General features: G+C 31.7%; 2 protein-coding genes and 1 non-coding gene across 3 annotated transcripts; all 3 read right to left on the bottom strand.

Annotated features, from left to right (window-relative positions):
* Window positions 1-10,891: 10,891 nt before the first annotated feature.
* On the bottom strand, window positions 10,892-12,250 carry LOC123892237 (putative F-box protein At4g22660). Its single transcript, XM_045942047.1, has one exon. The coding sequence runs from the start codon at window positions 12,248-12,250 to the stop codon at window positions 10,892-10,894; it is 1,359 nt and encodes a 452-aa protein (XP_045798003.1).
* Window positions 12,251-13,675: 1,425 nt separating this feature from the next.
* On the bottom strand, window positions 13,676-16,123 carry LOC123892245 (CRIB domain-containing protein RIC6). The gene is made up of 4 exons (XM_045942051.1): window positions 16,063-16,123; window positions 15,521-15,618; window positions 15,355-15,418; window positions 13,676-14,759 (listed from the first exon to the last, which is right to left on the bottom strand). Exons 1-4 carry the CDS (start codon window positions 16,121-16,123, stop codon window positions 14,344-14,346), a joined length of 639 nt encoding a protein of 212 aa, XP_045798007.1. The 3' UTR covers window positions 13,676-14,343.
* Window positions 15,018-15,242, bottom strand: LOC123903464. The gene has a single exon (XR_006808035.1). It is a non-coding gene; the product is annotated as a small nucleolar RNA U3 (small nucleolar RNA).
* Window positions 16,124-18,621: the final 2,498 nt, after the last annotated feature.

An 18,621-nucleotide genomic window follows, 5' to 3' on the forward strand; every position in this document is an offset into this window, starting at 1 on the left:
TAGCTATCAATTGAGCTATACTTATGGGACAGTAAAATGTCAAATTTATTGTGGTTAAATAAGAATTTGAATTTGTCAACAAAAAAAAAGAATTTGAATACCTCAAAAAAAAAATTGAATCTAAATTAAATATATTTGATTTTTCTGTCACAAAGTTTAGTTCAACCGATAAAAAAAGTCAAATTGTTAGGTCGAACTTCAGATTGAATTTCATTGAAGTAAAATTATGTTTTATTTTTTGAAAAAAATAATATAAACAGAAGTTTGATTGCGATTACTATCAAACATACTTATAATGTATGTCACATATTGAAGTAGTATATATGAGATTTAAGAACAAAAATGCAACATTTGATGAAGTGTTTGGTTGAAGACAATAATGTGTATAGCTATAGAGTGTTTTCTGGTATTGAATCGGTTAATTGTATTTACTGGGCCTATCAGGATTTAAGTTGTTTAACATTTTTTCCACCATGTTTATCATTGATTCTACTTACAAGACCAACAAATATCAACTATTTGAGTTTATTGGTGTCACTTCTATTGATTGTACTCCATTGTATTTGCTTTTATGACATCAGAAAAAAGAAAGACAGTGTCATTTGAGCGTTCGTGATTTATTGAGATGTCCAAATACTATTAAAGTAATTGTGAATGACTCGAACCAAGCTCCGATGAATATTGTCAACATAGTTTTCCCAAATCCACTGTTATATTGTGTCGGTTTCGCATCTCTAGTAAGTAGTAATGTCAATGGAAATTGGAAGATGAAATACAATTAAGTGGATAAAAAAGTGAAACTAGCCGAAGTGTGGAAAAATGTCATGCCTTCTTGGGGTACTATATTGGATTCGGATCTCGAGGAATTAATCTTGATTCCATCCGTATGTTCAAGGAATTATGTGCAAAATTTCCCAACATTATTGCGTATGTTAATCATACTATATTGTGGTCGGTAAATGAGAAAGTGATGAGAGATTGGACTGACTGCGTCATACATCTCATAATTACAACTACAAACAAGGTCGAGTTTGCGCACAATAGGTTGAAAAAGTATTTGCTTAGTTGTTTGGGTAACATCTGCCAAAAAAAAAATGAGAATCCATCAGTGGCATGTTGATGTCAACTCATTTTAGAAGAGAATTACACATGAATGGTGTTGTGATCCCAATTGTAGGGAATATTTATAGGCGAACAATACATTCTAGTAGGGGTGTGCACGGTCCGGGTTCGGTCGGATTCGGTTCTAAAATCGACCATCCACTCAAAACCGCATAGGGTATTTTCCAGCCCATCCCCGACCATGAGAGCCAACGGATAGGTCGGGTGGTGGGTTAGGCGGACATCGGCTTCGACTGATTGGTTGGTTCGGTTGTTGCAATCAGTCTGTGCCTACAAAGATGGAGAGTAGAAGGGCATGTAATTATAAAAGAGATGGTGTTAAACATGGGTTTTTTGCAATAAAAAAGGAAACACAGTCAAGAATATGAAGGACTAAGCATGAAGAACAAGCAGGAAAAAGAAAAGATTGAGTAGTTAATTTGAGTTTTGTCTTATTTTAAGGATAAAACTTAGGTGCAGTACCATAAGTGTTGTTGGTATTGTTCCCAATCAAATTATAACACGTGTAATGCTATATCCGCGTCACTTTCCAAGTTGCTCTATTTTCACAGTTTTTTTCTTTTTCGTTCTCTTTGAAATAGATAAACAACAAGCATCGTGAATGAATCCCATGAATTATCTTCCAAATCTGCTACATACCAATTTTTTATAGCAAGCATCGCGGAATCCCAAATCATTAACAAGTATCATGTATAAACTTTTGTTTCATAATCTCACACAAATCTTTCAAATCACATTTATTATAACCACCATTCTTAGATGAGTGACACTGTTACCAGGAATGTTTTTTATAACCTTGCCACTGTCACCGTGCAAACTAGCAGTTGTATTACTCTTTCCATCTAGATTGCAACAGTGTGAGGTTTTGCATCTCTTCAATCGCTTTCCATGGCCGCTCACCCTAAATCGGCGCATATTTCTCATTTATTTTGTTTTCCGTGAAAATAGAAACCGATTGAAAAGTGACCAACAACACTAACTCAATTCTAACTGATTTTTATCTTTTTTTGAACCGGAAGCCCATGATAACCCACCCGTATCACCCAATTGAGTGTTGGTTTTTTGGGTTGCGGTCGGTTAATTTTATTTTGCACAACCCTACATTCTAGTCCTGTATTATTTTAAAAATTTGTTTATGTTCTGGTTCTACATCTTAATTTTTTTTTTGTAATGGGGGTTCGCTAGTTATCCAGCAAACCCCAAACAAACTTTTCACAAGTTTACTAGTGCACCCTCCCGGTACATAAATAAAGTTCATATTTTTCTAGAAAATTGTGACACATCTTTATGCAAATATATAGTCCAGGTTTTATGTCACTGACTATAGCATGAATGTCCATATGAAAGAGCAGTTTCAACAGTTTGTGTATTCTGAAACGACGTCGACGGGTCCACCTCCAGAAAAGGGTAAAACAAAAGGTGCGGCAAAATGAGGAGTTTACTATTTGGATGAGTGTTCTACTAAGCGTTCACCTTTTCTATTTGAACACGTGGACTCTTTGTATCTAGACACACTCACAATTATCATGAACAAGCAAAAAAAAAATGCACATAAAACTAATCAGTCACCTCAACCTGCGCTAGCTGACCCACCAAAACGTGATTGGGCCAACTTGTCTCAGTTGCCTACTTTTATGCACGAGCTTTTGTGAAGACGTGATTGATGTTGTCGGGGATGAATATTGTGGAAAATGTATTAACTTTGCCACATAGTTCACTATAGCAGTCTTCGTCGTTCTTGTGGTGAATTATAGTTGGAGATTCGGCCACAAAATAGGAGAAGAAGATTATAGACCTTGAGATAGACAATAATGATGCAAATCTTGAAGAATATAGTATTGTGAAAGAAACAGCGAATTTAGCACAAGTTTAGTTAAAATTATATATCATTAGACTAACCACTTTTTGATATAAAATAAAAAATTGTTAGAGTCCAAGATGTATATGACTACTCAGATTAGTATACATGAAGTGATATTTTGATATTATTTATTTATGGTTCTCAAGAAATAATTTTTTATATAAATTATCTGGAGATCATTCATTGAAGACTTTTAAACAAAGTAGAGTATAAATTATGGTTAAAAGAAATATTTAAATCAAAGGCTCTTTTGATAAAAAATAGCCGATAACCGATAAACTGTCTTATAGTTGATAGGTGATTGATTTTACGGTGTTTAGTAAAATTATTAGTTGAATTAACTTAAAAGTATGAAATTACATTAAAAAATATTTAATTAATATTTAATTCTTTTCAATTAAGATAAGAATGGTAAAATTGAGAGAGAAAATGATAAGTGAGAAGTTTAAGTTATAAGCTACTTAGATTAGCTTATCAAAACAAACTATAAGCTAATAAAAAGTTATAGTTCATGATAAAAACGAATCTCTTTTTTAATCATACGAGCTTATAGTTTATTGGGTTTGTAATATGTTGCAGAAAGCTTGATCTCTGCTAAGTAAGAAGGTGTTGAAGAACATTTAATGAAACATTCAAGCGTGATGAGTCTGAAAGTGATCATGCAGTTCCCGTTTTGATATTGGTGGTCACTTAACTCAAGAGGCATAGGTCACACACATATGTAGTAGTAATAATGTATACAATACAACATAAATCATCAATAACCATCACATTCATATAAAGACTTAATTGTAGTTTTGATTCAACTATATTTTACAGATTTGATCTCCTATTTTAAAATATGACAATTTTGGTGTTGTTATCATAATTTTTAACTATAAATTAGCGATGTAATATGTTTTAAACGACGTGTCATATGATCTGATGATGGGAAAAATACCAACATCGATGAAGTTGTAAGAAAAATACTTCATAAAATTAATTTAAAATACGTTGTATTACCATATATATTTTAGACAAATATATATGTTAGGGAACCAAAACTGTCAAATTTTTAAAATAGATGACCAATTCTAGAAAATTGCGAAAATAGGTGAACCAAAACTGCAATTAAGCCAAATAAATATGACTACTAGTACAACAACAGTGAATAATGCATACAAAGCCTCCTCGTTTACAAAGACAAAAACACTCTTTCAACCCTACTAAGCAGCTAGAAATTCATCATGAAACTGTAATTTTTAGTTTCAAATTTTAGAAACACAAAATTGTGAAATTTTTATTTTTGTTTCAACTTCAATGGAGACGGAGTTTTAGAGAATACGAGTAGGGTAGGACGATGCCGATTATGGGTGGTTGGCCGTCAGTCACTTGGTGGACTAATAGTGGTGTTGTGGTGGTTGTGCGGTGTTATCTCTTTCACATTTGACGTTTCATTTTTTTTAGTTTTGTTTCCTTTCAATTTTTCTTTAGAAAGACTGGGCCCGAAAACGGGGTCTTTGCATGGAGAGGATCCCAACTCTTTGCATGTTGCTGTATTATATTAGATTTTTATTTTTCGCACCCCAGGCATATATGCATGCGCGCCCCTGATTTTCCAAATATACTCCTCTCGATATTTAGAAAGCGAATGTGTAAATAACAAAAACTGGGGAAACAAACAACTTTGAATGAAACACAGTTCGCAAGTTAAATTGTGAACCATCCATTCACATAATTTTCTGTTTTTTGTCAAACTTATCAACTATTGTAGCCTTGATACATGTCTATTGCAACTTGCAAGTATAAATGTAAATTTTGTCATATCGAATAAAGTAACAATTCAGTATATCTATATTTATGGTGTGTGTGATTGGTCGATAATGTCACAACCGCTCCGGTGATGACAAATTAAAATACGATGTAAGATAGCGGCCACATTAAAGTGTAAAAGTGTAAAGCACTCTAAATAGTGAACCGTGTTTCAGTTCGCACTCTACATAGCTTCGGTAATATTTTATACTCAAATTCAACATCTGCGCCCCCTAGATGAAAAAAATTGTGAAAAAAAAAGTTTGCTTTCTGCAAACTAAATTCGCTTTCTAGATAGCAAATTGCAAACTAAGTTCGTATTCTAGAATGCGAACTCTTTTTTTCATAATTTTTTTCATTCATAGGGACGCAGACGTTGAGTTTGAGTATAAATTATTGACACTCACAACTTAAATTCTTTGGATCTTCATATAGTCCTGGATAGATCCTATACCAAGGAATGATAATTAGGACTCAGCTCTCAGAGAACTAAAACTTGATTGCTATAATATATATGTGCGCACATATTACTTGCTCGGATGCAGGACGTGCCTTAATCTTCGCTATGCAGAAGGCATAAAATAAGTAATGTATTGTAAACATCGTTCAACTATATTCATTTTTTCTCATGGAATGATACACATCTAGTAACAACTATTCTGAACTCTCACAAGTGAGAAAGTTTGCCCAACTCTTCAACTTTATCCATAACATGATCTAGTTTTGGAACAATCTCCACTAGCAATGAAGTGAAAGCAGCAAAGGGTACGTGCTTCTGAGAACTCAAGGTTAGTGATTATAATATTACTAAGTTGTGGCCTTAAAACCTTCTTGTGTCCATGCCCTCAAGGTTATGTGCATTATTATAATATTACTAATGTATTCTAAGAAGAAGGAAGCTGAAGAAATGGGAGATGCAATGAAGTCCTTAGAGAATAGAACTCTTGATTTTAAAAGAGAGATGGACATCCTTAAACAATCCCTCAACACTCCCAAATCATAATGTGGGTAATAATACGACTTATCATTGGAAGGGTTACACAAAAGAGCTGAAGATTCATTGATACCAATACAAAGGATGCCATGACAAGTGGAAACTGCCTTATAATTGTATATATCCAGACTTAATCAGAGGATGGCTCAGCTGCATGAAACTATCCATATACGGGAATCTGAGTCCGGAGCACAGGGTTAGGTGGTTGCGGTCATGGTGGTGGTGGTCGAAGATTGAGAAATGACGGTGTTTCTTGGCGAACTTGGAATCACGAGAGATAAGAGAATTCCATGACTTGGAGACGCAGCAGAGTTGATGGAGGTTTTTCACGGGGAGACGCCATAGTATTTCTTCTTCCAACAGGGAAGATGCGGCGGCGCGTGAAGAGAGAGTGATGTCTGGGCATAGGTTTTGTTACTTGCTGCCGTCATATCAAAATCCAAAACAAGAACAAAGGCTGCCGTCATATCTCGATCACTTGTCCCATGCATTTCAAATTTTCCTCCTTCCGCTACTTAAGAAACAAACGTAAAAATGAAAAAAATGGAATAAACACCGTTCACTACTTAAGTAAAAAATTGTGTTCGCAAGTTAAATAGCAAAGAATATATTTTGATAATTTCAAAGGGCGCGAGAACATTTTAAGGAAAACATATATACAAAAAAGTTTAACATTTTAAGGAAAAATTGTATGCACTGAATCAATGAATGGCGCCTCAATGAATATTTCCTTAGAAGATTCGAAATCAATAAAAGGCTTGCCAGTATCCAAAATCTGTCAAAAGAAGCAAAATTTCAATCTTCCTTTCACCAATGACACCAAATAAGTGATAAATCCATGATAATAATAATAAGGAACCAATATTCCAGCAACAAGGTGTCATACTCGATCAGTTTTCAGTTTTTTATTTTAGTTTATAACTCTCTGATTCCTGGGGAAAAAAAGATCCTAGTAGTCTAAATTTCGACCGCGAGGTAAATAAAATATGGCCAGAAAATTGTTTCACCCAAGAATCAAATACATATAGAAATAGAATCATAGATTATAAGCTATAAAACAATATCAATGATGAATCTTATACAATAAATGGTAGTAATTAGGCAGATGCAAGGACTTCAATATCAATATTTTGATTTTTTTTTTGTCAAGTAGTTTGAGGCTCTTTGAAGTTGTTGCCGTCGAAGCAACTGATTGCTGCTGAAACAGCTAGTTCGCCTCTAGAACTATGAGCAGAAGTCGTAGTCTGGTAGTGCTGAACTCTTGAGTGGCTAAAAATTCCATCTCAACATTTTGATTCTGTTTTATATTTTCATGAATTTATCTATGTATGTTGTTGGCTCATGATATAATAAACACCTAAGCTATGAAGAAGCTACAAAACAATTGCACCAAAGATAGTGATTCCCGACATATAGAAGCTATGATATAATACTAGTTTGTTTAAGATCCAATAACTTCAAAGGTAGATTTTAATTGTTACCATGTTTCAAATTTCACCAGAAGCAATAGTACTTTGTCAAGATAGATTCAAAACAGTTTGGATCACATGAAAGACAATATCTATATCTATTTTAAGTCACAGGTTTCATAAAGGTAAGAATTATATCTACTATAAAAACTAAATAAACAAAATATAAGTTGCAACCTTATTTTTAAGGTAAAATATGAAACAAATAAACTTAAACATCACAATTGCTCTTAGCAACAAATTCCAATAAATATTTTATTTCACATGAAGAATTACAAGACTCGTAAGTCAATACATAGAAGAACCACAAGACTCGAAGAAATTCAACATGAAATAAAATTTATCTTTGAACAGACTATCAATAAAAAACTTGATCAAGAAGATTTTGTACCGTATAATAAACTTGATCAAGAAGATTTTGCATCAATATAATATAATAAGGAATTGTAAGTGATGTATTCTTCAAATTCATAGCGAAGACTATGAATTTTTAGTTTCTTTCACCTTTCCTTCCTTACAACATTAGTTTATATGTAACAACACAATCATGATTTACAAGTTTATCTTTGCACAGACTATCAATGATTGTGCTGTACATTACTACATCTAGTTTAACTAGATATCCTACTATGATGACCACAAAAGTCATCGATTTCACCGTTAAGACAGAGACCTTTCCTAAAGGTAGCCAAGGTTACAACATCATCATGCTGATAACCCATCTGAAGAATCTTGGTCGAGTTGCACATAGTAGTGGTTGAATGAGTGATAAGAATCATCATCATAACCACAATTGGTTGATGAGAGGGGAATTATTGATTTGTATCAAACAGATTCATGATACTCAGAATTTTGTGGGAGTGAGAGAATGGATCTGAGGCTGTAGTTGATGAGAGAAAAACAGGGTTTAGAAATAGTGTGCGGCGCATAAGATGAGGGTTGTGTGTTTTTGACAAATTCTTAACCTAAATTTATAATGTTTTTTTTTTTAAGACAAAATTTATAATGTTATCGAACATGTTTCTCGATCTTTCTTTTTGACGGGCTCAGGATAGGATGTTTTTCTTAACAAACTGAATATGGGCCTTCTTTTGGTTACATATTCAGTCTCTATAAAAAAATACTACCGACATTTATCTTCTTATATCCGAAAAAGAACAAGAAAAAGAAAAAGAAAAAGATAAGTATAGGATAAAATATAAGAAAGAATAATATAGGATATATTTTTAAAAATTGTACAATTTGTTATTTTAAAGATATTTAGTAGATAAAATGTTATTTTGGGTTCATTCGAGCATAGCTTAGGATATTGCATGTAATAAGTAAGGACTGAATTTTAAATTATCATACTTCTACTTATTCATCTTAAAAAATGTAATTTTAACTATTAGACTAATTTACAAAAAAAAAATACTCACTTCGTTCTTTTTTAAGTGTCGTTTTAGATCATGGCATATATGATAATGCACAACTTTAATCACTAATATTTTTAGTTACCTATTATAATAAATTATAAAAAATTTATATTTTAAAAATATCCATCGAGACAAATTGAACAATATCTTATATGCTACCATTTATTTTTATATATTAATAAATAATTACGGTTAAAATAAATTATATGAATAGTGCAAAAAAGACACTTAAAAAAACAAAGAGAATATATGTTATTTTATTTTATTTTTGAATGAATTATTTTGGTATTTTAGATATTTTATACTTGAGATAGGAAGTTGTCGTCACGTAGTTTAGTGACGCACAAAAGTTTCAATTTTTATTTAATTTCTTATCCCCAATTTGTCCAATCACAAAAATAATTTAAAAGCAAACGGAGTATAACTAAAATTGTGGTACTTGATATTGTTTTTTTGGAGTTGGAGAGAGATGGAGAGGAAGGAGAGAGATCTAGAGAATTGAGAAGAGATGATCCAACTTCACAAAACAATTAGGTTTAATCTAGTGATAAAAAATTTGAGTAATACGTTAGAAATCATAAATCTCATCCTTTGCTCTATTATAAAAATTGCGTAAAAAAAAGTCTATTTTATTATTGTAATATACAGTATAATAAATATAGTGTAATTACATATAAATGAAAGACAAGCGTGCAATAAATTGTGCCACTAATCCTTTTTGAATGACAAAACTAATTCTCTTAAAAACAACATTCATAGTTCTAGGAAACATAACATTGCTATTCATAACCTTTTAAACTCTTTACAGAAGACTCGCAACCGAGAAAGTCAAAAGTGTCAAATACAAATGGTATGAAAGCATGTTGATCATGCGAAGATGTTTTTTCATATTTAAAAAGTCTATTATAAAAAAATTATTCAAAGTAGACGTGTGAAAGCACAAAAGTTTTCCCAAATTCAACCGACCCACCCCATGACCCCAACATGAAATGAAAGTATGTTTGGTTACTTTCAGAAAAAATATTTAACTGTAACAACTCAATAAATCGCAATTTGGTAAATCCCAATATACTATAGGATTATTACTAGCAACTAGGGACAAATAATATATAAAATTGAACTTCCAAAACAAGTCACTACATTTTGGAACAAGAATGAAATATCTCATAGTAACTCATAAGCAGGTAGACCTGACGCATTTTGAAGCCACAAGAATAGATCTGTAATAAGTTCATAAATAGAAATTTTGGATTTTGAGTTGAAGAACACTAATGAGTTTATATGGGTTTGAAGAAAAAAATTTATAATTGTATTCAAAAAATTTAATCAAAATAGTCCATGGGAGGGGTACACGACACTGTTTAACGTCACATGTCAACGTATCTAACATGCAAATTTGATAGAGTGACTTATTTGAGTGACGTCTGTTAAATTTAAGGATGTTTTGATAAATTGGAGAGTGAATTTGATTGATGGGTACAAATTTGAGGATGAATTTGTTTATTTACTCTTTTTTTACTCATCTATGTAATTTGATGCTCTCATCTTTTATATAAGTCGTTTATCATATTTCTTAGAAGGCACATGTTAACATAAATTATTTTATATGCAACTAATTTTTGACAAAAAATAAATTTATAAAATGAGCTTATTCTAAACTAAAAGCATGACACCAACTCTGATAATCCTCGTCAACTTGGTATAACAATTTTGTACCTTACAATATCTAAACCAGAGGAGTGTTAAAACTACTCTTTTTTACCACTCTCTAATATTCATTTTTTTATTGGGTGAAATCAATATAGGTCTCACTATTTTATGTGAAACTCATTTCTAAAGTGTGAAACCTACATTGATTTTGTTTAATAAGAAAATGAGTGCCAAAAAGTGTTAAAAAATTGTGTTCTTAGTAATCCTTTAAAACAAACATGCACTTAGAAGTTGAAATTTTGATAGAAGATGGCATATTTTATTACTTGCATATAGGGTTAGATAGATATTACATCCAATACAAAAAATCAACTCTACTCAACTTTAACTACTACTCCCTCCGATCCTTAATATAAGAGAAATTTTATTTTTTAAAATAAAAAATCTAATGTATTTAGTCCATATTATTGACTAGATACATTATATTTCCAATGAATCTAAAAAATAAAGTTTTTCTTATATCAAGTATCGGAGGGTCATACTTGTAAAACATAAGACACACATATACCATCTTAATCACAAATCAAAATTACCAAATTGTTGGATTGAACCATAGACATGTTGGTTCAGAACCTAGCTCTGGATTTGGCAAAGGAATGTGGTTGATTCTCCCACTAGTCATACAAAACTTCACAATTCTAGGCATAAGAGGACAGTTTTCTGTGTATGGATAAACATGAGCATAATATATGTTGTTTCCTCTGATCAAATCTTCATGTCCAGTAAGAGTAGAGCTTGGAACTATTTTGCTGTCTCTATGACTTAGAAACAATATACCACCATTCAAATCCATGACCCTTACAAGCATAGGCACATTGTTGAAATTGTCTACCTTGTAAACAATAAATTCTCTTTCTATTGGATGAACATTATTATAGTCAACAATAATTAAAATTAAGTATAAGATCCCTGAAATTGAATCACTTGCCAAGTAAAAAAAAAGTTGATGATTTTGAAATATAAGATCCCTAATGTTAGGGGAATTATATTCTACTTGTTGATGAAGTTGGCTAATCAAAACTTTGGCCTTTGGAGGACTAGAACTAGAATAAGATTCTTGGAGATCATAAACCAATATAGATGTGATATTTCGGTAGTTTAATGTTTCGGTTAGAACATAACACTTACCGTAAAGTAATTCTATATCGGCGAAAACTGCATTTGGATTATTATTTTCAACATATATGATATTCCAAGATTCATCATGAGGCCGGCAAAAGGCAATGTTATGTTGGCCGGTAAACAAAGCTGCCACAAGACAATCTGGGCTATCTGGTCCCGATGATGCCTTCAATTTGCTAAATAATTTGTACCAATTTGCGCGATATGGAATGTTTATCCTTGATGGCAACATGACTCTAGCATTTGGAATTGGGTTCCAAAAGAAGAATGATGGGAATCTATGATGATTGGAATTAGAGGACGATGAACTCAAACGAGTAGCATTAGTATCAATCATGATCAACCAACCATTGATTGAACCGAGACAATGTAGGTTACTCCCTTGGAAAAATGGTATCCTGGGAAAATACATTTTTCGGTCTATCAAGCTAAAAAGGCCGGTTTTAATGTCATTGAATAAGTGCAACCGATAGAGTAAAAGTAAGGGCATAGATGGTAAAGGAGATGGGCTTCTATAAATAATGGATTGCTTAAAAACATGCCTCCAAGAAGTACATACCTCACCAAATCGATAGAAATCGGCTCGAGAAAGGCGACTTAGAATCAATTCTAAAATTTGAGTTGGGATTTTAGACCAATTGCGTTGTTTCTCATCTTTGGAAACTTGTTCATCGCGTTTTTTCATCTCTCTTTTCTTTGTGAATTTGCAACAACACCCCGATAGTAAAACCATGAATGATGCTGCAAAAAACACCCAATGCTTCATTTTTCAAGTCTCCAAAATGAGATTAGTTTGATATGTGTAGAAGTGTAAGGGAAAAATATGGTTAAGTGCAAAGAAACATAAAGGAAAGCACTATATATAAACAAAAAAAATTTCTAAGAAATTTAATATTAAATGACATTTGTATTTTAAATACAATGTGCATTAAGTATCGCGTTTACTTTTTGAAACGCAATTTATGAGTGCACATAGTCAACGAGATGAGCCGTTAAAGTCAAAAAAAGAACGGTGAGCAGTTGTGATCTTTGATATTATAGGATCGTGGTCAAATGTTACCTCAGTTGTGGCCATAAATACTTTCTTTTGGAGAAAGATAGACTCATAATATATATTTTTATTTATGAGATTATCTCTCTCCAAATGAAATATCGATTAAACAAAGAGGACCTCATTCGGTCAAACATGCACTTTTTTGAAACCGATCATTTTTCAAAACCCTTTAATTAGTGAGATAAGTATATCCTAACTGAATATAAAAAATAACCTAGTCAAATATGCATTTATATACTTTTTCATTCGAGTCATATGAATTGTCTAGTTTCATATATGTAAAAAAATGTATGATGACTCTAAAAGTGTGTTTATTTTCCTATTTAGAATGACTTGACAAAAGTTCAGAAGAAGAAAAGGGTTATATATGTTCCATAAGTATAGCTCAAATTTTCGCTTTAGGCCTCATTATACGTTGGACCAGCCTTGCTGCCCATTAGTAGGAGGTCATTTAAAGTTAGAGTTTCTACTATGTGTGAACTGATCCAACACATGATGTGAATGTGATACAAGAGGATTCGAAAACTTGTGAGACCTTTTTTTTATGAAGAAGCTAAATTAGCCCACCCAAATTGGCGCCAGAGAGAATCGAACCTCAGACCTCAAGAGGAGCACACTCCCAGGTTCCAAGCCAATACCAATGCACCAACCCAAGTGGGTTAAAACTTGTGAGACCTTGATATGAGCACATTCCAAAGTCCTAAGTCTTCAACATAAGAACAACCCATGTGGAATTTCATTTCATTTTTTTAATTATGTTTTTAATTTAAGAAAAGAGTTTAATAGACATGTTTTGTCGATGTAAATTAATTTTACACTAATGTAGAGTCAACTAAAGTAAATTAATTTTAGACTAATGTAATACCACTAAAGGGGGTGATTTGACGGAATACTCGATTGTTATTAGATGTTGGTGTAAAATTATTTTACATTGTCGATGAATATCCTATTTTCTTTAAGAAAATATAAAATCTGATTTAAGAAATTATACAAAAATTATAAAATATGATGTGGTAGCCACAAGATACACCGTGTCACGTTATTTAATGAGATACACATCACCAAAATTGAAAACATGCTAAAATGAGAGACCAAATATCAAAATTTTATAAAATAAAAATACCAAAATTACGAGGAAAAAATAGAGTGGCAAAAATTACATATTTAGTAAAATAGGATACAAAATAGCATTTGAGCATTTTTCTTTTAAAACATGCATCAAATGATCTTTTCATATTACTCTATAAAAAAAACAAAAATTGATAGTATGCTCTTACAACATATGAAACTCAAGAAGAAAGGTAAAGAACAGTTGTTGACACTATAAAGCTTGACACTAGTAAAGCTTTTCATCGAGTCAGATGGAGCCATCTTCAAAATCTCCTCCTCAAGATGAGTTTAGTAACAACCCCAGATAGAACATTGCATCAAAAATCTGTAATTTACTTCCCATTCTTATCTCCCTAACATTTGGGGAAGAGATCTTTTGCGGTAACCGCAGAGTCTAATGAGATCTCAGTCATCTATTTGAGTCAATTGATTTGGTCAAAATTGAATGGTTGAGATATTCACTAGACATCCTCTCCGGTAAGAAAGAAATTTACCGGAGAGAATCCCCATCCCTAACATTTGTGATTAATTTAATCATCATTAAAATAAAAACAATAACAACATTACTTTCTCACTCACTCACTCACTCACTCTCTCACTCCAATTTTAAATCGAATTAATTTTTTTTTGTTAAACCAAAGGTATCCTCCACGCACAACTGCATAGGCTAATCCCTCGAGGTAACTGTGATCCATTTAACAATATTTAGGTTCGTTTCCACTTTCTGGAACAGAATCAGATCCAAAATCCGTAATAGAAATGTCAGTTAAAGAATCTCCTTTAGATGATCTTCTTGAAGAGCGTTCCCGCACCGAACCATCTTCAGAATTCTTAGATCTTCTCCGATGAGGTTTGGTGTCGGTTGGAATATCTGCCGGCACCGAATCAGAACCGTGGTTTGAGCCACGTCGGTGTCGCCTGTGTCGAGAACCACCTGTTGATGAATCTTGTGCTGAGGAGTCTGCGGATGGGTCTGATGATCTGTTATGGCGACGTGTGGTCTTCTTGGCTGTTGGATTGGATTCTTGGTCAATTGATTGGTGTCTTGATTTTGGAATTATGTGTCGATGTTTTGATGGTTTTTCTTTTGGATTCGATGATTTGCTCTTACCTGCATACACAAATTCACCGTCAATTCAAACATTTAGTTCTTTCGTCAAAATATTTTTTAAGTAAACTCTTAGAATTGGGAGTTGGCTAACTCAACCCTACAAAATCAGCTAATAAGGTGATGATTACCCTCATATATTCAGGTTATCTCGTAACCGATGTGAGACTTCTTAACACACTTATACCAATAAATGAATTATTTTGGTCATGAATTATAAACAATGGAAACATTTAAATTGTTTTTTTAGACAGGAACATAAATCTGTCAGACAACCGTGTGACAAACCCAACCAGACTGTGCTGGCTGAGAACGATCCTCTACAGTATCTTGTGATAATTCCCGTAGGATGTCACTACAGAACCGTTAATCACGCTCTGATTACACAGTCATAATTCATCGTCCAGATTTATGTTCCTGTCTCCTTAGAAATCAAGAACACAATAGTACGATTCTATAGAAAAGATCTTGTTCAAGTAAGGTGGTAACAAAGTTAAAAGGTGATTGATTTGGAAACACTTAAAATTTGGTAAGCATGTAAAACTACATAAAAGTTTATTAACAAAATAATGTTGTGTTGAGAGAAATATATGCAAACCTTCAGCGGTCTCAGTATCTTCTACTGCTCCTCCTGATGGATTTGCTGATTTGTATTCATTCATCTGCATAGGTTTACAAATTGCACACAAAATAAGGCTTAAGAGTAAGAATTAAAATTAATTAAAAGATAATTAAGATATGAAAGATTATTGAAAATAGTATACCCAGCTAGGTGCATTAGCTGATGGATCATCTGATCCAATATGTGCCACATGCTTTACATCTGTTGGGAACCCAATTTGAATTTCATCTTCTTTCTCATCTGCACAAAAATCATTACTATTTATTCACCACTTCAATATTCATAATTTTCACACTTTAAGTTGATTAAAAAAGTATAAGTTGTTTTCATAAAAACTATTCTTAAGAGATTATGAAAATGAGCTTAAATACATTTATAGACATATTATTATAAATTATTTCTATAAATTAATAACTAATAAGTATTCAAACAAAGTTTGATAATAAAATAGGGATGAATAGATTAAAAACAAACTTGCACTTGATTAATTTTTTTATTCTTGCCATCAACCAAAGGTTTATTTGCCACCTAGTGAAATTTTCTTTGTAATCATGTTACTGCACGAAAAAGGTGTAAAGAAAAATTGATCGATCACAAAAGGTGTATTCTTCTATTCCAACCAGATCACCATTAATTCATACATAAATAAGTCATTGAGGGTTCAAAAAAAATTACGATACTTACCAAATATATTAGAAATGTATCTTAGTCCCTTGAGGAGGCCTTTCACCTTAGGTCCTGACATTAATTAATTATTAGGAATTAAACTCTTGTTGATGTATTTGTACCAAAATCCCTTCACTCAAAAGGTGTTGTTGCTTTCAATCTTCAATGAAACCAACTAATTAAAATCAATTTCCTGAAATAAAATCAAATGATCATAAATTGTTGTATATTACTAGGAAAAAATTGAATCAATGACAAATAATTATACTCTTTCTCTATCGGCTATTTTTTTTTTGGCACATTCTCTATCGGCTATTTATTGTTTACATTACGGAAAAAAGTTGAATTAGTGACAAATAATAGACAGCAAAATATGAAATTTGTCTCTAATTATGATATACAATAAATTGAACGACTAGGTTATGTTCTTCGAAATTTATTTATCAATTAATTAAATTGTTCATGTTTCTTTTCATTATATGCAACAAATCTCCAAGGTAAAATGTTTTATATAATGGGTGAAAATGAGTTAGAAATTAAAACAAGTGAACAAAAATAAATAAACAAAAAACCTACCTTGCTATAACCTTTGAGAAGAAATGTATAAATTGTGACTTTTTAAGCCTAGCTCCAATTAATTTTGAAACAAGAAAACCTTAAGCAAATGTAGCTTCTTAGTGAAGAAAAAATATATTAAAAAAAGGTGACAATTAATGTGAATGAGAGAGAGAAATTATGCAAGAGATGTATATGCTTCTTGGTTGGTTTTTTTTGTGGGAGGAAGAAACCAACCAAGAAGAGGGAGACTTGAAGGTGGAATCAAAAATTTCATAAGTGAAAAATTGAAGAGAAGTGCTTTTTGATCTTTCACAACTCTTTACCGGTTGAGAAACAAATCAAAACCAATAGCTCAACGTTTTTTTAGGTAAAAGTCCAAATATACAAACACTAAAATTTTCAGGTGTAAATGCTATATTTGGGCTTAATGTTATTGGAATAGCTTTTTACTAATTTTTTGGAATAGCTTTTACTAATGAAAGCACGAGAAAAAAGGTTGGGATAAAAATAATTGGTGAATCATAAAAAAAAAACCTATTATTCATTCATTTTATTATTTTAATTGGTGTAAATGCTATATTTGGGCTTAATGTTCTGCTTTTCTCAAATGAAAACTATAGTTAGCATCTATGATGGTAAAAGTTAAGAAAAAATTTACAAAAAAATAAGGTACCACACAACACAACTTCAATTTGTGGGGTTGGACATAAAATGGGATAAAGGACTCGACAAAAAAATCTAAAATTCTTGTGCCTCGCAAAATCATGAGATTTAATGGTAATTTTCTACCTAAAAAGTTAGGATTAAATATGTCCTTAGTAATCCTATAAAATCACGATCTTTTAAGGTTAATATTAAATTTAAATAATAATTTTAGTTCTACATAATATTAGAGTTTGTACAAATAATTCACACTATACTTTATAGAAAGGAAGGTTTCTACTCATACTACCATTCTTTTAACAAAGAAATAAATAAATAGAAGGCATTTTGTTTCTTTTTTCGACTTGTAAGTTGAAAAAATGGAGCTGTAGAAACAAAAGTTGATTGGTATTATTTTGTTTTGGTTAGGTCTAAGTTAAAAAATAAAAAAATAGAACTTTAGAAACAAAAGTTAAAGTCGTTTGCTAATATATTTTTAAACATAGAAGTTGCTTTTTTTTTTACGCAAACATAGGGAAATGGATTCAATGCATTCGATTTGATGCAGTCGGTGCATTAGAGTCGTCTGATTAACATCAAACGGTTCACATTTAAATGTTGTTAAAAGATCAAAACTCTTATCTTTAAATACTGATCGTCGGATCTTGATCGAACGGTCTTGATCTTACTGACTACAGGTGCAGTCACAGGTGCCGACTGCAATGAATCCAGGTCCGCAAACATAGAAGCTACTTTAAAAAAATGTTATTTGAGTTTGCTAAGATATCTTTAAATATATAAAGTTATAAAGGGTAAGATTCACACCCTTGACATTTTAATTACACTTTTTATTATATTTACCACTAAGTCATATCAATTATTTTGATATACTTTGTAACCAACACATAATCAATATATGAGTTAAATGTCCAATTGCAAACACAAAACCCCACTTTATTTGTTACTTTTCCCACTTTTTTTTCTTTCTTTTTTATCCACAAACTCCCACTTTTTTTTTCCACATTACTCACTACTTTACTACTAATCAAGCAATATTTTTTTTAAACGACTAATCAAGCAATTTAACTTGTGCGATGCACGGATTTTTTAGTAATGGATTACTCACACCACAATTTCAACATTGCATTCAGAAAACTTCTCAAGTCTTAGGTTGAACAATTTTTTATTCAATATGCAATGTTTGAGGTTTTTTTTATATATAATATATAATTTGTGTACTTGGTGGTCTTTTCTTTGTAAGTTTGGTAATGAGCTTTTTTTTGTAAGATGTTTTAGTTTTATGTTTTATTTCATTTAGCGATTTATTTGTAATTTTGAGTTCTATCTTCTTTTTGATAAATTTGTGGTTTTCGGTGT

The sequence above is a fragment of the Trifolium pratense genome, linkage group LG1 (assembly GCF_020283565.1).
Source record: "Trifolium pratense cultivar HEN17-A07 linkage group LG1, ARS_RC_1.1, whole genome shotgun sequence".
Classification (NCBI taxonomy): domain Eukaryota; kingdom Viridiplantae; phylum Streptophyta; class Magnoliopsida; order Fabales; family Fabaceae; genus Trifolium; species Trifolium pratense.